Source organism: Eptatretus burgeri, chromosome 21 (assembly GCF_056783735.1).
Source record: "Eptatretus burgeri isolate ZD-2024b chromosome 21, Ebu_testis_v1, whole genome shotgun sequence".
Classification (NCBI taxonomy): domain Eukaryota; kingdom Metazoa; phylum Chordata; class Myxini; order Myxiniformes; family Myxinidae; genus Eptatretus; species Eptatretus burgeri.
In genome coordinates this window covers 1,432,925-1,456,293 of record NC_140981.1, presented here as the reverse complement: position 1 = coordinate 1,456,293, position 23,369 = coordinate 1,432,925, and the positions used below count along the sequence as shown (strand labels likewise).

Genomic DNA, 23,369 nt, shown 5'->3' with positions numbered 1-23,369 from the left:
GAGATCATCGACTTGAAGGCAATCGTATCCATAATGTCCGTGGCGTGCCTGGGAAGAAATGAGTCATGCAAAAAAAAATAATAATTAAAACTACAGTTTCTGTTTGAAGATTATGATGCAAGAAACTGCACAAATTTCAGAAAATTAAATAAAAATACAAAACGAGAATATCTTGGTTGGATAAGTGTCCACCCCTCTTATTATAGCAATTGTAAACGAGCTCAGATGTAACCAATCACCTTCAAAATCACACACACCAACCTAATTAGCCTCCACCTGTGTTAAATTGTAGTGATTCTGATTATTTCAGAATAAAATCAGCTGTTCTTGTCGGTATCCTCCGTTGGTCAGGACCTGACCTCTGTTGTTGGTATCTATGTCAGGTCAGGTTCGATCTGTGACCTGCTACAGGTACCATGTAAACCTGTACTAACCTGTTCCATGGTCGGGTTGTCGACGACCAAACCGTCTCCCCCACCAGGTTTTCTGGTGAGGAGGGTGTTTGGATATGGACACCCAGCAGGATTAAAAACAAAACCTGTCAAAGGGCGGAGGAGCTCCTTGTGAGCCAACGGCCATCCATATCTAGTGCCCAACTGTGTCTGCGGACGTCCTCCTGCAGTTGGGTTACTTCTTATTAGGAGGTTGGTGGCAGGATTTGCACTCCGGCCACCGTAAAACCCTTCATTCCGCAAAACGCAAAAACGCAAAAAAATCTGAAAACCCACTCCGTGGGAGTACCTCCTGTGCAGCTTCTCTTCACGGGGCAGCTCACCGGATGACGGGATTGGGGCAAAGCCTTCGGGACCCCCAATCTTTGATGATAGGAGGGAAACCACGGGGTAACATCCCTGGGTCAGATTGCGGGAGAGTGTGTCGGAGTGGTGCTGAGGTGTCGTCCACCAGACGGCGGTCTCCTTGGGTTAACCTGAGGCGGTCCCTTCGGGTGGGTGCCTGGAATGTCCTATCCCTAAGAGAGGATGATCACCTGTCTCTGTTATCATCTGAGCTCAAGCGTTTGGACATCGGGATTGCAGCTCTCTCTGAGGTTCGGAGACCGGATTGCGGCGAGATAATGGTGGGTGGTTACACCTACTATTGGTCTGGTCGCTCTGATGGTTACCATACCCAAGGAGTTGCTGTAGCTGTCTCCAATAAGCTGACCCCAATGATAATTGAGGTAACACCGGTCAACGAGCGTATTATTAGACGAAGGATTCGTCACTCCTTAGGTGTCATTTCCCTGGTCTCTGTTTATGCTCCGACTGAGGCGAGTGATCTCACCGTGAAGGATGCATTCTACGCCACACTCGAGTCTGTGGTTGATCAGTGCCCCAGACGAGATACACTTCTAGTCTTGGGGGATTTCAATGCATCGACTGGAACTAATAGGGATGGTTATGAGACCTTTGTTGGTCCCCATGGGTCATGAACTATGAACCAGAATAGCACTAAGTTCCTTGACTTTGCAAGAAGTCATGGACTTAGGGTGGCTGGTTCATGGTTTCAGCGCCCACAAGCTCATCGCTGGACTTGGTATTCCAACGCTGGCGGTGTGGCAAAGGAGATTGACCATGTCCTCATTGACGGTCGTTGGAGGATGATCCAGAACTGCAGGGTCTACCGGAGTGCTCAGTTCCTCAATACTGACCACAGGCTTGTTGTAGCAACTCTAAAGCTGCACCTTAAATCCTGGAGAATGGTACCATCCCAGCCTCGGCTGGATGTTGGCAAGCTCAGGGATGAGAGAGTAGCTGAGGAGTTTGCGAACAGGCTGAGTGGACATTTGGGGTGTCTGGGTGCTTTGGGGGATCCTGAAGAGTTGTGGAGCACCTTCAAGACCACCGTCCTTGATGTTGCCGGTGGATGCCTTGGAGCTCACCGCAGGGCAAAGAAGAATTTTGTCTCTCAAGGGACACTGGATACCATTGACCAGAGTCGCAGGGCCAGGCTGAATGGCAGAGCTGAGCTGTTCAGGGAGCTGAGGCGTAAAACTGTACGTGCACTGAGGGTGGACAAGGAGGCCTATGTGCGAGGAATCTGTGAGGGGGTAGAGCATCACCTGTGGACAGGTGATTCTCGTCCCGCTTACAGGGGAATTCGAGCATTGCGTTAATCCAAGCCCATCCCTCGGAGCACTGCAGTGAGAGCAGAGAGTGGTAGGCTCTTGACAGAGGAGTCTGAAGTGAAGACCCGCTGGGCCGGTTACTTTGAGCGGTTGTACCAGGCTGATCCCCCAACTGTCGAGTTGGACGTCAAGGGTGTTACAATCCCTGTTGCTGACCCTCCAGTCAACTGTGGTCCACCTTCGCTTGTGGAAACACGGGCTGCGGTGAACCGGTTGAAACAGGATAAAGCTCCAGGGATCTGTGGCATCCATGCTGAACTTCTCAAGGCTGGTGGAAATGCTGCACTCGTGTCGTTGCATGCAGTTTTGTGCTCTGCCTGGAACACAGGCATCATCCCAACTGACTGGAAGAGGGGCCTTGTTGTCCCTCTCTGGAAAGGGAAGGGTGATCGCCAAGACTGCAACAACTACCGAGGGGTGACGCTGCTCTCAGTGCCGGGCAAGGTCTTTGCTCGGATAATTCTCGATAGGGTTCGCCACCATCTGCTTGAGCACCAGCGTCCAGAGCAGTCAGGCTTTACACCAAAGAGGTCAACGATTGACCGTATCCTTGCACTTCGTGTCCTCACCGAACGCAGACGAGAGTTTCGGCAGGGGCTGCTTGCAGCCTATGTTGATCTCTGTAAAGCGTTCGATTCAGTGAATCGGGATGTCCTCTGGAGGATTCTTGGTCTTCGTGGGGTGCCACCAAAACTGATCGATCTGATGTCTGAACTCTACTCTGGTACTGAGAGTGCTGTGAAGTGTGGTGGTACCATCTCTGACTTATTTCCAGTTGTTACTGGAGTTCGTCAGGGATGTGTACTTGCCCCCACACTTTTCAGCACTTGTATGGACTGGATTCTAGGGAGGATGTCGGAAATATCAAGCTGCGGTGCATCGTTTGGGAATGTCAAGATCTCGGACCTTGATTTCGCAGATGATTTAGTCATCTTTGCGGAGACTTTAGATGTCCTTTGGGGGCCCTCGAGGTGCTGAATGAGGAGTCGGAGCCGCTGGGATTATGGGTTTCTTGGGTCAAAACAAAGATCCAGGCTTTCGGTGACATCTTGGATGCTGCTTTACTGTCTGTGTCTGTTCGTGGTGAGGATGTTGAGGTCGTGGAGAGATTCACTTACCTTGGCAGTGATATTCATGTCTCTGCTGGCTGTGAGTCAGAGGTCAATAGACGTCTGGGTCGGGCCTGGGGAGTCATGGATTCACTGGATCATGGGGTGTGGCGCTGCTGGTACCTGTGCGGGAGGACGAAAGTCCAAGTCTTCAGGTCCTTGGTGCTTCCAGTCTTGCTCTATGGATGCGAGACTTGGACTCTGACCAAGGATCTGAGACGGAGACTTAATTCCTTTGGTACCAGGTCTCTTCGGAGAATCCTTGGCTATCGCTGGTCGGATTTTGTGTCCAACGAGCGGTTGCTGAGAGAGACTCGGATGAGATTTGTTACCTGCATGGTCCGTGAGCATCAGCTGCGGCTGTATGGACATGTGGCTCGTTTTCCTGACGCTGATCCTGCTCACCAGATTCTCTCAGCGAGGGAGTCTCGTGAGTGGAAGAGGCCAGTGGGCCGACCACGTGCCTCGTGGTTGCAGCAGGTTGACCATCATCTCAAGGAGATGGGGATGGGCCTGGCATCTGCCTGGGGGATGGCCAGACGGAGGCCCCTGGAGTACCGGCGGAAAGTGGACGCAGCGACGCGCTGTTCTGGCACATGCTCCCATACCTGACCTGACCTGACCTGTTCATCGTTCACCCGTGATGGTGAAGATGTGAACAAGGAGGGTTGTTCTGAAACGTCAGGCATTGTCACTGCATTGGAATAAATAAATAAATAAAAATCTCATATCTGGTGGTGGTTTGTTTTAATCCCAGCAGCGACACCCTCTTCCTTCTCTGACGGAAGTATTAAGGGGGGGGGGGTAGAAAGAGGGAGGAGGGAGGAAAATGAGGAAGGGGTGAGGAGGAGGAAGGTGGGCAGCAGTTAAATTTTCACCCCTGTTTGTCTGTCTGTGAACAAGACATCTAAAAAAAAGTCATGGACGAATTCGGACGAAATTTGGTGGACACGATGGGTGTCTGAAAAGGACGAAATGATTTGACTTCGGTGAAGCTCCGGATCCAGATCTCCGGATCCATTTTTTAAGTGATTCTTCACCATTGATTGGGCCAAAACGAGAAACAGCACAATATCTCAAAAAGTTGTGGACGGACGATGACCAAAGTTGGTGGATGAGTTGGTTTAGTGTTGGTTAAGGTCCGCATTAAGGTCCAGATGTTGGTTAAGGTCCACATCCAGATCCGACCTATCAGTGGGAACAAAAGGGAAACTGTTCAGCCGGGAAGGAGGTGTGTGCTCTCCCGAGTGCCCTTCTCGCTCGTACATGGTTTATATTCACAAGTGCAGATTAATCCATGAACGGTCATTTTGTGAACACATATCATGTGCGTGCTTCATTGTTTAACTACTCCATCCAAGGACTGTGTGCACCTGGAGTTCGAAACCAGGATGGTCGACTCACAACGTTTTCTCAACTGATTTTTGGAGGGGAACGGCAGGGCGACGTCTCCTGTTTTATCAACTTTTTTGGTGAAGTGCTTCCCCGGGAGTCACAGGGTGACTTGAAGGTCGCAGAAAAGGTCAACTTTCTTGTTGGATCGACAAAGACACATTGATTTCAAATACCATGAACTCTTATGAGGGTTGGTGAGAGTGGGGGTGTTGGGCACGAGAAGCCGAGCGGCACAGCTCCAAAGGTCATCCTGTGAGTCCAAATGACCTTCATCCATATCTCCGGACCTCATATCCCGATTGTTCTGAGATTTGCGCGGGGGGGGGGGGGTGTTTAGGGTTCATGTCCACCTTACCTGCCAAATTGCAACCAAATTGGGGTGTATGTGGTGTTGATCGTCGGGTCTTGCCGAAAAACAACCTCTACCCAGGAGAGTGATGTGGTGCCGAGTGAGGCGGTGCAGGTGGTTTTGGGTTCCATCACCGATGAGGAACAGCAAAAGGGGATCACGTGAATGGCGACAGTTCGTCATTTTCATTGAGTGTAGGTAAGATCATGAGAGGACAGACTCGAGGAGGCGATTCCATAGTTTAGAGACGAGGTCGACAAATCACTGGAGGTGAGCAGTTAACCTTGATTTTTTGGAGAGAAATAAGGTGTGGGTTGTTACCTGAACCAATGCAGCGCCTGGTCGGGCTCATCGGGGGACAAATTACTGAGAAAGAAGGTAAAGACAGATCTCAAATGGGTAGACAAAATGGGTAGACAAATGGGTAGACAGATCTCAAATGGGTAGGAATGAGAGGTCACCTGCAACAGTGAGGGGAGACGACCCTCAAAGGTGGATCTTCACAAGAGGTGTGATAGAGGAACAGCCAGTTAAGATTCACAGGTGTTGAGGAAGTGTGTCCTGCACTGATACCACCGGGACCGTTTGTTGGTGAAGAGTCCATGTTCAAATACCTCTCCACCTTTGCAGGTGAGAAGTGCTCTTGTTCCTGGCAGTTACCTGTGATTTGGGGAGATATGAAACAGGTAAGGGAGGGATTCACTGTGTCCTGAGATCCTCCTTCTTTGAGAGCAAAGTGAGTGGTGTGATCCACTTGACTTGGTCATCATTAAGGTTTTACAAATACCTTCTCATGACAATCTGCGTTGGAGACAAAACGGGATTCCACTGAAGATCCTCGCGAGCCTTAAAGTTTTATATTTTATTTTAAAAAGTCCATTCCCAAGAATTTGGAAACATTTGTTCCAACAACACTCACTCGATTACCACATTGTGCAATAGAATGATGACGTCACGCTTTAACATCCACTCTTGCATGATAATTATGGCAAAATAAATGACACCGAGTTAAATTAAATGCGAAAAACTCGGAGGAACAACAGAGAACTTATAATAAGCTTTCAAACTCGATAATTGACAAATCCTTTAACTTTAAGTGCGTACTCTACCTCGCCAGGACAGTAAGGCTGGCTGGCTGTAGACAATACAGAAGAGAGAGAACACTTTAGAACTCACCATTTCCCTCATGCGTGAGCCACACCGATCCCGGGGATCTTTCCAGGATGACTTTCATCTTCATAAAGTGTGAGCTTGTCAGCATTCCAAGGTGACCTTCAAAAAGATGGTCACCCTGGTTAGACCCAAACCTTTAGGATGGCCATCCCCATCAGGTGACTCACACAATACTCAGGCGAAGGACGCAACTGCCGTGCAGACCTCACCGTGCCGTTTAACCCTCCGGGGATCTTTGGCTGACCGAGGGTTAACCATGACCATCACCGCCGCGCCTCAGCACAGAGCGCCATTTCCTGTGTGTTTTGTATTTCACGGCGATGGCCCCGCTTCACACAGGAGCGACAAAGGCTTCATCGGCTTGAGCCGTGACTTCCTGATCAAGAGGGTGAGGATGGCCATCAGAACGACAACACGATGACTCAAAAAAATCTCAGGTACGAGAGAACGGAAAAATCTGAAACACTGAACCCAAAATATTTGGTGATTCGATGGGCAACAGACTTGAAGATCAAAATCAGAGGAACACAAGAAACTGATTCGGGAGAGTAAAGCTGGTTGGGAGGGTAGGGGTGGGGGGGGAGATAATTTTCAAAACGTTGCCTTGATGCAGGAGAAATATCTGGAAAAGAGAAAAGAAAGAGGATCAGAAAGGAAAGTAAAGTCTTGTGGATTTAATTATTGGAACCATTTGGGAATGTTGGGCAGGATTGTCTGAAATTTGGGAGGGGAGAGATGGAGCAGATATTTCTCGAAGCGCCGCCATGATGCAGGCACGGGGCTCTTGGAGAAAATATCCGGAAAAGAGAAAAAAAAGAGGATCAGAAAGTAAAGTAAAGTCTTGTGGATTAAATTATTGGAACTATCTGGGAATGTTGGGCAGGATTGTCAAAAATTTGGGAGGGGAGAGATGGAGTCACGTGGAGCAGATATTTCTCAAAGCGCCGCCATGATGCAGGCACGGGGCTCTTGGAGAAAATATCCGGAAAAGAGAAAAGTAAGAGGATCAGAAAGGAAAGTAAAGTTTCATGGATTAAATTATTGGAACCATCTGGGATTGTTGGGCAGGATTGTCAAAAATTTGGGAGGGGATAGATGGAATCACGTGGAGCAGATATTTCTCTAAGCGCCGCCATGATGCAGGCACGGGGCTCTTGGAGAAAATATCCGGAAAAGAGAAAAGTAAGAGGATCAGAAAGGAAAGTAAAGTTTCATGGATTAAATTATTGGAACCATCTGGGATTGTTGGGCAGGATTGTCAAAAATTTGGGAGGGGATAGATGGAATCACGTGGAGCAGATATTTCTCTAAGCGCCACCATGATGCAGGCACGGGGCTCTTGGAGAAAATATCCGGAAAAGAGAAAAGTAAGAGGATCAGAAAGGAAAGTAAAGTTTCGTGGATTAAATTATTGGAACCATCTGGAATTGTTGGGCAGGATTGTCAAAAATTTGGGAGGGGAGAGATGGAATCACGTGGAGCAGATATTTCTCTAAGCGCCACCATGATGCAGGCACGGGGCTCTTGGAGAAAATATCCGGAAAAGATAAAAGAAAGAGGATCAGGAAAAAGGAATGAATCCGGAGTTCGTGCACAGGTAAGTCAAGCATCCATTGGCTCGTTGGCCATCTTGGAGGTAAGAGCGGAGGGATTTGGGGCCTTGCTTTGAGGACGTCTCTCAATTTTTTCGCTTCACGTTTTTGGGAGATGGTTTTTGAGTTGGTTTGAAAAACTTCAGGAACCACTTTGATTTTTTTTGGTCCTCGGCTGGTTCTTTTGAGCTCCTTTGGTTCTCTGGAATCGACTTTGCCGGGGGATTCTTTTGTGACGAAGAGTTGTTGCTTTTTTGTGTCACGTTTTTGGATTGTTTTGAGGCCGGAAGTTTCTTCGGAACCGGATGTCCTTGCTCCTTAGGGACTGCAAAAGAAGTTTTCTTTTTTGGGGCGTTGTTAATCGGTCGACACTGTCCTCCAACCGCTGATGATTCAATCAAACGAGGTGACACGTTTCCGTTGGATCCCGAAGTCACTGTCGTGATGCCATTCCGACCAAGTTGACTCTCTCCAGGTATCGATGTCCCTTCTCGGTTGTCTATTGCTCCTCTCACTGGTGACGTTTCAATCATACGAAGTGACATGTTTCCGGTGGATCCTGACTGTATTGTGACGACCACTTCCTGGTTTCTTGTCGTTAACCAATTGTACATCAAATCGAGGAATGTCAAAACCTGAAAGTTTCCATTCCTCATTCCATGAAATGGAAAATACACATTCTCTCTGGCCTGTGATCTCATGGCGTGTGATGTGGAACCACCCTGGATCACTGGGGGTGGAACGTCACTACTCCTCAGCACGGCCTGCTGATTCTGCATAGCTGGCTCTTGATCACGTGATCGCGATGCGTGTTGCTGCTGCCTTGTCGACACAGAATCCTTCACTTCCGAGCTCACATTATCCCAGCTACCGGTGCTTCTTCTTCGCTTTTTGCAGTGACAGCAAACTGTGAATGAGTGAAACAAAATTATTTTCACACGGAGATACAATCCCTTCATTTAAATTTACTTTAGTGCAATGTGCCCGATCTCAATTTCCAGGAAATTTCACTTACCCAAGTTCTTCCTCGTCATCCTGCAATATTTCTCTTTCTGGAAGTGCTGCAAGATCTGGAAAACAAAGAGCCACAGCAAACAATACATCTTGAAAGTGGATCTTGCGTCACGTGACTTCCTGTTCAATCCCATGCAAGTTCTGAACTAAGGTTAGAAGGAAGAATCAATTTGACTTGTCATGTTTGTGACTTCACACTCCATTATTTATATATTTAACACACTTCATTCCATCAACTTTGTCCATCCAGTTGTGGGTTTGGGTGTTCACTCCAGGGAGAACCCCTGGGGTCAGGGGCTGTTGGGTGGCAATAACCCCCCCACCACCCTTCAAGGACAACTCTTCAAATCCCATTCCATTCCCTGATAATTTAAAGCCTACTTTGCCAACCAGATGCCTCGATATTGCTGTTTTATGATCCTTTTTATTTCAAAAGTGACGTTTTCTTAAACTCGATGTAGTATGAGCACAACCCCAAGGTGTACTCCACAGAGAGTCCATGGATCCACGAGTGTATGACCTTCCTCTGTGGACTTTGACTGATTAACTCCGCACACCTAAGGTGGGACGGAGGTTTTGTTTTCACCTCTGTCTGTCTTTCTGTGTACAGGATATCTCAAAAAGTTCTGGACGGATTCGAATGGACTTGGTGGACGGGTGAGTTGGGTGACAAGAACAAGTCCATTCGATTTTGGTTCAGGTCCGGATGTGCGTACCTGGTGTTCCAAAAAGGTCCGGACAACTTTGGTTGATAATATAGTTCGAACCACAATTGATACAAGGATACCCTTCGTTTTATATGATTCAGAAACTCATAAAGTTTTGTGCAGACCATCAAGACACCTCAATGTGAGCTCCATTTGTCGCGTGCAGGACATCAAGATGGGACACGAGTTCTTGCCATGCTTGGCTCAGTATGTTTGTGTCCACCGGTGTGCACGCAGCAGTGATCCGAGAACGAAGATGCTGCAGGTTTGCCACCTTGGTGTTGTGGACAACATCTTTGACAAACCTCCACAGACAAAAACATCAAGGGGGGTTACGTCTGGTGATAATGGAGGCCAAGTGGTTGGTCCATCTCGGCCAATCCAGCAACCTGGAACTTTTTCATTCAGGACGGCTCGGACAGAAGTTCAGTCATTCAGACTCCTGGGTCTCACTCTCAGCCATGATCTTTCTTGGACAAGTTGGCCTCCAAAGCCAGCCGCCAACAAGGCATCCCCTGTCGGAAAAAGTCCTTCCTTGGCACACCAGAACTCCTATCCACCTGCAAGGTCTTCATTCGCAGCTTGATGGAGTACTGCTCTTCCCTCTGGGCTGGCTCTCCTGCCTCACATCTTGCTCAGCTTGACACCATGGAAACAAAGGCCAATAAGATCAGTGGAATCTATGCCATGAAGGTAAATTTATGGGTCTATGATGACGTCATCGCACATAGATCGGTGGTCTCTTTGTCTTTAACCACCCCCTTTCTGCTCTTGTACCCTCTGCTCTTTCCGTGCTCTGCTTCCCCTACCCCATTTTTCGAGACGGTCCACCAGCAATCGCTTCTGGTGAAACTACCAAAATCTAGAACCACTGGCTCACCTCTACTTCTGAGTACCTGACCGGTTTCACCAAAAGGGTCTCGAGGTTTGCTTTGCGTCTGTCCATCCGTCCATCACACCTCTAGTTTTTCAGACTTTTTCCCATTCCCTCCAACATATTCAACTGAAACTTGGTACACGGCTTTATGATGATAAGTTACAGAATAAGTTCGAGTTTCAGGACGTTTTGTACATTTTTCACAGAGTTATGCCCTTTTTGGACTTGGAAGATATCACATCGGTGGAGGACGTGTATTGAAAATTCATTCTCGCTCTTCTTTGTTCCTTCTTTCCCCGTCTGCAGAATCAACTTCCACATCCTCTTCGATCTCATTCTTCCCTCCAGGTCTTGAAGATAGCTGTTCACCACCATTTTAAGTCATCCCCCATCCAAAGCCATGATCTTTTCTACCCTCGTTAACACCCTCGCACCCATTCCTTCCACCCCAACCCAATCCCTCCTCTTTCCAAATTTTCGCTCCTGAGTTCCCTTCTGGATCCATCTTGTCCACCCCATGCATCCTCTCCTGCCCCTCATTCCTCCCCACACCCATTGTTTCGCCAAGTCTCCCTCCATTTTGTCCCGCGCCCCACTGTCGACACTTCAGCACCACTCCACCACACACCACCGCAATCTGACCCTGAAGGTTTACTCCCTGGTTTTCCTCCTCTCATCAAGGAATGGGGGTCCCGAAGGCTTTGCCCCAATCCCGCCATCTGGTGAGCTGCCCTGAAGATGGCCGTTGGCTCACAAGGAGCTCCTCCGCCCCTTTGCAGTGACGCGCTGCTCGGCGCATGCTCCCATACCTGACCTGACCTGACCCATACCTGATCAGTGTCCACACCCCTCTCTCTACTGTTCCTGTTGTTCTGTTATGTCCTGATCCGTTCTATGTTCTCGCTCTTCCAGGAGACTTAACCTTGGACACAAAAAACCCCACACTCTTCTTTCTCAGACTCCCAATTGGAGTGGTGAAGTGCGTACAAGGTGAGCGGTGAACAATGTCCCTCAACAAGCGACGACACCAGCTAAGCGAACCTAAAAGAAACATTTTTTAATGGATTGTGAATATTTTTCACCAGGTAAGATCAAAAGCATACCTGGATAATGATACTGATGCACACAAGCAATGCAGTTATGATGTTGCACGTTATCATCACGTCCACACCCCCATCCGGAGTGGCGGCCCAGTTGAAGAACTTGATTATCCCTGTAAACAAGAGCAAAGAGAGTGTTAAAAGGCTTGTTCTCGTTATGTTGATCTAAAGATCATGGAGGAGCTCAAACAGAAACCACACGGCGAGACAAAGACATCGAATGCAGTTTCGACAACAACGTACTTTCATGTCGATCACAAAGACATTGGTGGACAATGTACAACTACATCGAGTGTAGGAGATGAACTCATGTTGCTAAGAAACCAATCATCATCAGCAACATGAGCCAGATAAGTCGTCGGTCGGTAAGTCCAACATAAGTCGGGGTCCAAATCTTCCCCCATTCTTCCTTGCTGCGCGGATTTGTCAGGGCAGAGCGGTCACGGTCAGTCTTCATCGGTCCCTATGGACCGACCCATTCTCTCCTGTCTCTGTCTCTTCTTTCTCTCAACTCTGTCGTGACCCCTGACTACGTGAAGGTGGGGGTACACCATCATGGATGTGGGGGATCTCGGGGTCGTTCCTGGGAGATCGATCGGCTGTTTCCGTGCCGCAGGCCTGTTCGAGAGAACTGTCCGGGGCTATACAACAACAACAACAACAACAACACAACATGAGCCAAAGGTTCAGATCGGAACACCAGCGGATTGACCTCGAGGAAATGGTCCTGTGTTTCCTTGACGACAACCTCTCCTGCGGAAATGTGAAAAAAAACAAATCTCGAGCACACTGACGAAACCGCGAATCAAATTTTTGGGGTCAAATTGTGAGCGTGGAGGTTTTTTGTGTGGAGGGTCTCAAAATCAAATCTTCGGGGGTCTCACGTGATTTCCATGAAGCGAATGAAACACATCATAAACTTGTGGTGTGTACACCGTGAATGCGAAGAACTCTCCGCAGTCTCGTTACTTAACGGAGAATAGAATAACCAAATGAAAAGTCACAAGAATAGGGACTCACCTTGAGACAGATTCGTTGTCCAGTGGGTTTTCTGTGGCTGTGTTGAAATAGAAACAACAGCAATGTCAAATAGGATGGAGTTTGCACTCATCCAGAGATCCGTGAGTGAAAGTTGCACTCATTGCACATGTACATATACACACACACACACACACACACACACACACACACACACACACACACACACACACACACACACACACACACACACACACACACAGCAGCATGGGAGCCAGAAACGTGTCCGTGGATTGATCCATTTCCCCAAGGGCTTGGCGGATGATTTGCCAATGAAAGCCCTTGGAAGCCATGTCGGCTGATGGATGCCGCGGTTAGCGGTGCAGCACCTGAAGCTGCACATCAGCCAATGGGTGGTTCTGTCTTTCATCACAGACTGCAGCTGAACCCGTTTTCCCCATTTAACGTTACATATAGAAATAAATATGACTATTATCCCGACATTTCTTTCTATAATGCCTGGAGTGGTGGATGCCATCATACCTTCATGAAGGGAACAAGGTCGAAGAATCTTTCCACAAGACAATCATAAAATGTTGGCACCTGAATGACAAACACAGACAAACAAAACATCTTACATCAGTAAAAGTGAATTTCCTGAAATATCTATGACTGTGAAGGCTAAATTACCACCCAGACATATATATATATATATATATATATATATATATATATATATATATATATATATATATATATATATATATATATATATATATATTGTTGTGGTTACCAGATTCGCAAACCACCATTCAGGTCCCTTAGGTGAGGTATCTCGGTAAGTACATGTGTAGTTAGGCCCGAACCCGTTGTCTAGTGGGAATACATGTCATTTATGCGAGCTGCGACTCTTCAGGATAGCCGTTTTTCTTTTACTATCTTTATTTTGGACCAACCGCCATGATCACAACCACAACATCAACCACCAACCACAACGCCGCTTCACCACAACCGCCACGACCTTCACGTCACACCTCGCAACCGTAGCATCGCCACCGTTCTTGCCCCGCTGTGGGTACCGGTGTTGGATTCGTGCAGAGCGCGCGTCGAACAGCGTGTACAAAATCACGGATTTTGTGCTTCAAAAACGGATCAAAAACGACACACGCCCACTTTTTGCCGTCCAATCGGTGAGCGAGGGGCGAATTGGCCCCGCCCCCAGTGCGATCGATATATGCAAATTTGTGGATCAAAAAGCCTTCACGCCCACTTTTTCTCGGGCCAATGGGGAGCGAGGTGAAAGGTCAAAGGGAGGGGGTCAAAGGCGAAGTTACGGGGGGATAAAAGGACGGTGTTCGTCAGTCAGAAAAAAGGAGAACGAAAACGAGGAGAACGAGAACGAGAAGGAGAACGAGAACAAAAAGGAGAACGAGAACGAAAAAAGAGAACGAGAACGAGAAGGAGTCGGAACGGAGGGGACGAGTGTGGAAGTCTGGAGCCCGAAGCCTGCAGTGGCTGGAGAAGCTGAAGAGAGTCGGACGAGGGGGTGCTCGCGTCGGTGCCGGGAGCTGCACGCCCGAGGGAGGCCGGCAGCGCGACCTGGCCGAGGTGGAGACGCACACCAGGGATAATAAAGATCCTCTATACCCCGAGCATCAGCAACCCCCTCCTGTTTCCCCCCGCGCTGAGATAGTGCGACCGGGGGGGCCCCGTTCCCACCCCCTGCCGGACACCGTCCGCGGGGCCCGCGGGTTGCGGGGCCGTCGCCGCTCCGCGTCTCATCACCAGACGGGTAGGCCCGACCCGGTCTCGGCCTCAGGCCTGCCTCATTCTTGGGGATGTTCTTTTCCTTGGTTTTGGGTATGTGTTGTCGGCGCCGTCTGTGAAGTAGAATTGTATAAGTGTTGCCGTGTGCTCGGTAGTCGGTATTAGCTCTGCATTGTGTCTTCGCTTTTATATTTGCTTTTTGTGTAAATGGAATTGTGTTTTCTTTTTTTTGTGTGCTTTTGGTGGAATTGAATTTGTGTGCTTCCCGTGTGCCGCGAATAAATGTGCTTTATTGTTGAACTGTTCTCCCGCTTCGCTTCGTCTTTTCCTCCATTGAATCCCCATCTTGCTTCACGTAAAGGGTTGGTAGTGGGCTGAATACGCCTGATAATTAATCGAACCGTCGAGGTCGACGATAACACCGCTCGGTTATTCTGATAGTACGGAACGGGTCGCTTAAGTGGCCCGTGTCCGAAGTCGACCTGCGGCGAGGTGCGATCGCCCGGTCTACCCTCCGCGTGGGTACTTAGGTAGGTCGAATTCGGCGAGCAACCCTATCCCACGCGGGGGCTGATTGGCTCGATCGCGGTGAGACCGAAAGGTCCACCCGTGACTGGTTCCCGGCGTTAGTCCGAGAGGGTCACGACTGGATTGTCCGTCCGGTGGGCGACGTTCCGCGATTCGAGTTACGTGGCCGTCAGCACGCCGGCGGGCGTGAATACCGCAACACTGGTGTCAGGTCGTGCGATACAAATTCATCGCCCTCCTCGCGGCACTGGTATCGGAGAACAGGAAAACGGGCTCTCCTGTCTCCGGCTAAATTCACGGGAATCGGTCCAGGGGTGAGAGAAGCGACCCCCGATTCCCTCCAAATTACGAGCGAGTTAAATTAACCCTTCACGAGAAGCAAGATGGCGTCTCAAGGCGAGCGGGAGCCGGGGGTATTAGAAATGTATATGTGTAATAATGTAGAGTCCATGGCCCAGGATGGAATCCCCGAGCAGGAAATGTTGATTGTGCAGGAACACGGACTCGCCCAACTGAACCCAGGGCCCGAGGTGGGCGGCGGCAGCGGCCGCGGTGTATGACACCTCCCCCCCTCTCCACCAAGACCCTTCCCCAACCCCTGCCGAAACGGCTCACTTGAGTGCATCCGACATGGCCCAGCTATTCACCATGCTGGCACAAATGAATGCGGCAATGACAAATGAAATAAAAAACGAAATGAAAGACATGAACAAACAAATAAACGAAAAGATGGATACATTCACAAACGAAATAAAACGCATGAAAACTAAAATGGAAACAAACATGAAGGAAGAAACGAGAAAGCTACGGGGTGAGACGCAGAACATGGGCCGATGCCTGCAGGCGGGCATGAAGGCCGTGAACAGGGAGCTCAAAATGGCGACTCCACGTTTCGGAACGAACGAGCTGGGAGGGGGTGCAGCGGCTGACAGGCCCGCGGTGGAGGCGGGTAAGAAAATAATTCGGGAGACAAGAGACGAGGTGAAAGTAATTGGGAGGGAGAGAAAAGAACAATTAATACGGAAAGCAAGGATGAGGTACGCGGAGATCGTGAAAGAGCAAGGAGTGAAAAACAGGGAAGGACGGGAGCGACTTAAAGAGAAAGCAAGGTTGACCTACATAAAGATAAGGGAAAGACGCCAGAAAGAAGCGGAGACTAATAGACAGGAGGGAACAACAGAAACTTATAAATGTATAGAGACACGGGAGACAAAAAAAATGGAGGAGGGATTGCACGGTGAGGACGGGGTAAGTGACGCACACACACACACGGAGGTAGTGGAGGACAATGGGGGTGAGCTGGCGGACTGGGTAGAGACCCAGTGCGAGCACCTGGATGGCCTCCTCCAGGAACGAGGGGAGGGAGTATGCCCCCTTGAGGCGAGTCACGACCAGGTGAGTTCGGTCGTGCTTTGCGAGGTTGAGGGGAGGATTGCTGCGAACGGGTGCTTGGAGAGCTTGGGGGGTATAGAGGCCCCGGAGACCCTTGTGGGGACACAAATCCCCAGTGTGGTTGTCCCTGTGTGTGTGGTGCAAGGTGTGAGTGCGTCCCCGTGTGTGGAAGCGACCCCGTGTGTGAGTGGTGTGGTGGCGATGGTGCCGGAGTGCGTGCTTCCCAGCACGCCGTGTATGGAAGAGACCGCGTGTGTGTGTCGCCGTGTGTGTGAATGAGACACCGCGGGTGAGTGCCCCCGCGTGTGTGGATGAGGCACGGAGTGTGGATGAGGCACCGCGGGTTAGTGCCCCCGCGTGTGTGGATGAAACGGCCAGTGTGGATGAGGCACGGAGTGCGAGTGAGGCACCGCGGGTGAGTGCCCCCGCGTGTGTGAGTGAGGCACGGAGTATGGATGAGACACCGCGGTTGAGTGCCCCCGCGTGTGTGGATGAGGCACCGCGGTTAAGTGCCCCCGCGTGTATGAGTGAGGCACGGTGTGTGGATGAGGCACCGCGGGTGAGTGCCCCCGCGTGTGTGGATGAGGCACGGTGTGAGAGTAGTGAGGCACGCGTGAGTGAACGGCCGTGTGCAAGGTCGCTGTGTGCAAGGGAGACCGTGTGTGTGAGAGAGCGGTATGTGAGGGAGATGTCGGTTGGCATGCGGGAGCACGCAGCCGCGTCTCCCGGTGTGAATGTGATGGAGTGGACTGTGTGCGTCGTAACACGCAGGTATGCGTGTGTCGAAAGGCGACGACGGAGACATGTGAGTAAAGAAAGCCGAGTAGCGGCTGTAGTTGTTTCGTGGACCGTGCCGGGTTCGCCCAGCAGTGAGCACGCGGTTCGTGCTGTGCAACGCACGAGACCACCACGTGCTCGCTTGCGAGAGTGAAGTCCCGGTCCGGAAACGCACGCGGTGGATTTGCCGATCCCGCGGACGGACAAAGTTTAGGCAGGATGACGGATTTGGACCAGATGGGTTCTCCACGCGATCGTGTGTGTTAAGCTCCAACGGGCAAAGCACATGTGTTCGCGTGGGGAACCCCTCGAGACGTGGGGCTTGTGTTTTTTTTTTTTTTGCGCACGGTGTCGTCATGGCTGCACGTGGGGTTGGAATCCGGCAGGAGGGGTATCTCTGCCGGATGGCACCGTCCAAGGAGGGACGAGGAACACGTGCAGCTGCATGACGTCACGGGCAGGTGCAAAGTGCGCGAGCTCTGAGTTGCCGCGCAGGTGCTGCGCATGAAAAAAAAAAAAAAAAGAGCAAGCCTCACTTTCGGGTGTACAGGATTCCTGGGCAAGGGGTGGAAGACCCCCTTGACCCCTGGGCACAGGATGGAAACTAGTTAGGGGGAAGGGTTAGCTTAGCTAGACCGACTTCATGGGGCAGGGGTAAGTCCTCATGGAGTCCGTGGAATGGATTAGGTAGAGGGATTGTAGCCAAATTTAGGTTGGGAAATAAAATGATTGATTTGGAGACAGAGACAGACTAGTAAATGTGTAGTGGGGACGTAGCTTAGCTACGTAGGTTAAAAGGAACGTGCTATAGTTTAAGGGACGACGTGGGAGCACGAGTTAGTTAGGGGAGGTAGTTGGAAGGATGGCAGAGTTCAGCGGTATGTGTGTTGAAGAGTTGGTGAGTTGTGTGGAGACATGTTGAGTGAGTGAGGCCAGCGGGTCTGTGTGTATGGAGCGAATGGGGAATGCATGGTGCGATGAGTGATTGGGGGGAGGAGTGACTCCCGCCCAAGGGACCCCGGGGTCAGAGTAAAGTGAGTTAGCTGGGTTAGTCAAATTGAAAAATGGGAGTCGTTTTTGTGTTGGTGGGAAAGTAGGGCTCGAGACCCATTTTGAGGGGTGCGGGAGCCCTGTTGACGGGCTGGGAGCGTGGCTGCGAAAGGTGAGTATCGCTGAGTGGGTACCCCGGGCACCAGGCTAGTCGGCCGCGGTAGGCCATGGGCCCATGGGGGCCGGGATAGAGTAGTGGGCACGGGTGCGCCTGCTTGGTGCGGGGGCCCGGGCGCCATTAGCCGCGTGGGCAGTGTTGTGGGCACGGGTGACCCTCGGAAAGGGGCCCGGAGGCCGGCCTGCCACGTGTGCGTTTCAGGGGAGGTGCCATGGGGGCACTCCCCGGTGTTAGGGAGCTGGTAGGCTCGGAGGCAGTGTAGTGCCCGGGGGTGCCATAGCGGGAGATTCGGCAGAGGGTCGTGCCTGCCAAAGGGAGCCACGTGTCCCAGCCAGGAGACCGTGTGAGGGCACGGAGAGAAAATTGGGGGGCGAGGCCCGAAATTGTGAGGACACCAACACAGGCGACGGGAATCTGGGTTTATAGAACCAATAGTTTAAGCGAGAGGCGCTTGTTGAAAGCCCCGGGGTAGTTTAACTGTTAAATGGATAGGGTAGATTAGGAGATGTACCCCTCCGCACCATCCATCCCCTCGCTGTCGTTGTGGGCCGCTGGACCCACTTTGGTTATAGATCGCCGAACTCTGGGGAGGCCATTCTGAGGCTTCGTTGGGCCTCGACACAGGACGTTAGCTCTCCCTTATTCCCCTCCGGGAAGGGAACGTAGGGGTTGGGAGTAGGCTAGGTGACAGGATAGGTTAGCCGAACAAGGACGATAAAGGGGGTTAGGGGACGATTTATAGTGGGGAAGTAAAAATAAAAACAATAAAAAAATAAGTTGGGGCTAAATTGGGGTTTGACAAATTAAGGGAGTGGGTATGTACAGTGACAGGCAAAGGCGATAGGTGGGAGGGAGACAGGTAGGTAGGTCCGAGCCCGCCTTCCAAGTGGCCAGCACCACCGCACTCCCTCCACCAACCTCCACTGAACGGCAAAGGCTGGCCAACTTCATCGGCTGGCTGTGTTACTTCAAGGCCTGTGCCGGCCCACTTGATCGGCAGCTGTTGTGTTGCTGCAAGGCCTGTGCCGGCCGGATCATCTGCAGCTGTGGTACTTCAAGGCCTGTGCCGGCCAGTTCATCTGCCGGCTGTGTTTGCCTGCAGCGGCCTTCTTCTGCGGGCTGTGTTTGCCTGATCACCTTTGCCATGCCATGCCCACTGCCCCCGTTCACCAGCCCCGTTCAATTTTTGCTTTGCCCCCCCCCCCTTGTTCATTGCCATGTGCGCCAGGATCGTAAAAGCAACAGTTTGCAAGCTGCAAGAACTGCCCTGTTGGCAGCTACAACACGGGCCTGCAGTGGCAGCCCGTGCACCGTGTTTGTGTCCATGCATCCATTCGTTGTGTTCATTGCGTGTGCCACTTGAGCTGGCACGGAGACTGCGTTTGTGCAGCCCAAGCACCGTTGTGGTTCACTGAGTTCAGTTCAAAAGGGAAGGCCTTGGACTGCGTGTGAGCAGCCAGCCACGTTCCCTGTCACCTGCATTGTTTGAGCCAGAGACTGCATGTGGGCAGCCTGGCTCCCTGCTAACTGCTTTTCTTTTGCAGAGTTCAGTGATCCTGGGCCATGGTCTAGTGTAAAATTTGTAAGTTAAGGTTAAGATGTACTGTAAATATGAGTGCGCCCCCCGGCATGTCTGTCTAGCGCCGGCAATTTTATTTAAGTCGTCCGTGTGAGTGAGTTTGTTTAGATAGTTACGCAGCCCTCAGGTTATTTATTTTGGGGACACGAATACCATGAATGTCGCACTCAGGGATCCGTAGGTAAAATGTACTAGGGAAAACTACACATGATGGCACACGAAAATTTGACGACTCGGGACGAGTCTGTAAAAAGGGAAGGGGGGTAGTGTTGTGGTTACCAGATCTGCAAACCACCATTCAGGGTCCCTTAGGTGAGGTATCTCGGTAAGTACATGTGTAGTTAGGCCCGAACCCGTTGTCTAGTGGGAATACATGTCATTTATGCGAGCTGCGACTCTTCAGGATAGCCGTTTTTCTTTTACTATCTTTATTTTGGACCAACCGCCATGATCACAACCACAACATCAACCACCAACCACAACGCCGCTTCACCACAACCGCCACGACCTTCACGTCACACCCTCGCAACCGTAGCATCGCCACCGTTCTTGCCCCGCTGTGGGTACCGGTGTTGATTCGCAGAGCGCGCGCGTCGAACAGCGTGTACAAAATCACGGATTTTGTGCTTCAAAAACGGATCAAAAACGACACACGCCCACTCTTTGCCGTCCAATCGGTGAGCGAGGGGCGATTGGCCCGCCCCCAGGGCGATCGATATATGCAAATTTGTGGATCAAAAAGCCTTCACGCCCACTTTTTCTCGGGCCAATGGGGAGCGAGGTGAAAGGTCAAAGGGAGGGGGTCAAAGGCGAAGTTACGGGGGGATAAAAGGACGGTGTTCGTCAGTCAGAAAAAAGGAGAACGAAAACGAGGAGAACGAGAACGAGAAGGAGAACGAGAACAAAAAGGAGAACGAGAACGAAAAAAGAGAACGAGAACGAGAAGGAGTCGGAACGGAGGGGACGAGTGTGGAAGTCTGGAGCCCGAAGCCTGCAGTGGCTGGAGAAGCTGAAGAGAGTCGGACGAGGGGGTGCTCGCGTCGGTGCCGGGAGCTGCACGCCCGAGGGAGGCCGGCAGCGCGACCTGGCCGAGGTGGAGACGCACACCAGGGATAATAAAGATCCTCTATACCCCGAGCATCAGCAACCCCCTCCTGTTTCCCCCCCGCGCTGAGATAGTGCGACGGGGGGGCCCCGTTCCCACCCCCTGCCGGACACCGTCCGCGGGGCCCGCGGGTTGCGGGGCCGTCGCCGCTCCGCGTCTCATCACCAGACGGGTAGGCCCGACCCGGTCTCGGCCTCAGGCCTGCCTCATTCTTGGGGATGTTCTTTTCCTTGGTTTTGGGTATGTGTTGTCGGCGCCGTCTGTGAAGTAGAATTGTATAAGTGTTGCCGTGTGCTCGGTAGTCGGTATTAGCTCTGCATTGTGTCTTCGCTTTTATATTTGCTTTTTGTGTAAATGGAATTGTGTTTTCTTTTTTTTGTGTGCTTTTGGTGGAATTGAATTTGTGTGCTTCCCGTGTGCCGCGAATAAATGTGCTTTATTGTTGAACTGTTCTCCCGCTTCGCTTCGTCTTTTCCTCCATTGAATCCCCATCTTGCTTCACGTAAAGGGTTGGTAGTGGGCTGAATACGCCCGATAATTAATCGAACCGTCGAGGTCGACGATAACACCGCTCGGTTATTCTGATAGTACGGAACGGGTCGCTGCGGCCCGTGTCCGAAGTCGACCTGCGGCGAGGTGCGATCGCCCGGTCTACCCTCCGCGTGGGTACTTAGGTAGGTCGACCCGCGAGCAACCCTATCCCACGCGGGGGCTGATTGGCTCGATCGCGGTGAGACCGAAAGGTCCACCCGTGACTGGTTCCCGGCGTTAGTCCGAGAGGGTCACGACTGGATTGTCCGTCCGGTGGGCGACGTGCCGCGATTCGAGTTACGTGGCCGTCAGCACGCCGGCGGGCGCGAATACCGCAACAATATATATATATATATATATATATATATATATATATATATATATATATATATATATATATATATAATAAATGCCAGTGTGTCAGTGAGTGAGTCAGTGAGTCCGTGAGTGTGTGCGTGTCTCCTCCATAACTTCAAAACCATGAAACCTAAAGGCATGAAACTCCAAGGGAGTGCGTGAGTGAAAGTTGGGTGTTTTGGTTAACTTGAAGACCCCTTTTGAAGATAATTAACGGTCTTATTTAATTTTGCTTTTTCAAGGTCCCATCCTTGGGGCCTTGGGGCCTTAGTTTTTTTTTTCTTCATTTTCCTCACTCACATCAACGAATGTCTCATCGTCATACACATGAATCACCGGATACGTCGTGATGCTCACAAACACCCAGAGACACCGGTGTTTGTAGTTTTATTTAATTTCCGGATTTATGATATGCTCTGGAATCTGTTCACCTGAGCCGAATTTTAAATTTTACTTATCAGTAGTGCTGACAGCTAAAGAAAGTGTTAATTTGTCTAATTTGCACAATGTTTGATACTCCGGGTGTCTCCGGGCGGTGTGTGACCGCCCCCTCCCCACCCCCCCTCCCAGTTCCAGAGATCCAGTTCCAGAGTGGATAAAGAGGGGGCAGCCGCAGTTCGAGTCGCTTACCTCAAGGGAAGCGCATGTTATAATCTCTGCGACGTGTTGTTTGAAAGTTACGGGTGGTTTTGCTCTCCTGTTTTAACGTACCCAATTTCGTTCCATCCTGTACTAATGCCGGCAGATGGGACCATCCCCCCAGTTTCCCCTCAAGCCTCCATCCTAAATGCAACTCGAACCGCAACTCGAACCCCCAACCCCCCTTCCTTCAAGTCCCACGATAAAACACAAGTCCAGAACACCCCCTTCCCCTCCCCACTTCCCCTTCCTTGCTCCCCCATCCTCTTTGCTCCCACCACCGACCTCCCGGAGCGTATATCAATGCGTGGTGAAGCGTCACTCCATTCTCCCCCAATTCCTTGCTACGGGAGGTGGAAATATGACAGATCGGCGATCGCTAATCGCTTGCCAAGCCAGCCGTTCCTTATCAACCGTTTTGTTGGAGTGCTTAAGCCACTTGGCGAGCGCTCGACACTCTTCGTACTGTCACTGGAGACTGCGTATCCATTGGCCCTGAACAAGGTTCTGGGCCAACTTGCCTGCGTTGGTCCCACGTTGTTCTGTGGTGCGTCAGACTGTGGCTGGCTCGCTGAAAACGTGAAATTTTAGTTTACACCACGTTTCGCCCCTTTTTGTACGATCTCCTTTCATTCTGCGACGCGTCACTTTACGCATAAATATATATATATATATTTATGTGCCATGTGTGGCGTAAAACATGTGCCAAATCACTATGCGGATCATAATGGATGATCCGCTGTGGCGACCCCTAACGGGAGCAGCCGAAAGAAGAAGAAGAAGATATATATATATATATATATATATATATATATATATATATATATATATATATATATATATATATATATATATATATAATTTAACGTTTCGTTTTTAAAAGTTTTTTTTTTGACTGTTTCGTGGAGTGTTTGCTCGTCGCGGTCTTCAAGCTTCGATCTCGACAAGCTTCCGTGGTGATACCACAGTGCGGTTGGCGGTGTGGACATCTCCGGCCTTAAGAAGGCAAAATAATTCAAAATGATTACATTGAGTGAAAAATGTTTTCCGTTACAAAGCAATGAGTCGCCACATCACAGCAGGAGAGCTGAGAGGTACGTACAC

At 50.5% G+C, this 23,369-nt stretch overlaps 1 protein-coding gene across 4 annotated transcripts in view; it reads right to left on the bottom strand.

Annotated features, from left to right (window-relative positions):
• Nucleotides 1-4: 4 nt before the first annotated feature.
• Nucleotides 5-23,369, bottom strand: part of LOC147008136 (uncharacterized) — a 27,550-nt gene continuing 4,185 nt past the window's right edge. For 2 of the 4 annotated variants that reach the window (XM_085865460.1, XM_085865457.1), the window contains 6 exons: nt 12,966-13,025; nt 12,465-12,501; nt 11,448-11,557; nt 8,762-8,816; nt 6,158-8,653; nt 5,590-5,641 (listed from right to left, as the gene is read on the bottom strand). In XM_085865460.1, the coding sequence (XP_085721586.1) occupies nt 7,833-8,653; nt 8,762-8,816; nt 11,448-11,557; nt 12,465-12,501; nt 12,966-13,025 (1,083 nt within the window). In that variant the 3' untranslated portion in view covers nt 5,590-5,641; nt 6,158-7,832. Of the gene's footprint in view, nt 49-5,589; nt 5,642-6,157; nt 8,654-8,761; nt 8,817-11,447; nt 11,558-12,464; nt 12,502-12,965; nt 13,026-23,369 lie in introns of those variants that run through there. The other 2 variants (XM_085865458.1, XM_085865459.1) reach the window with 2 other exon arrangements.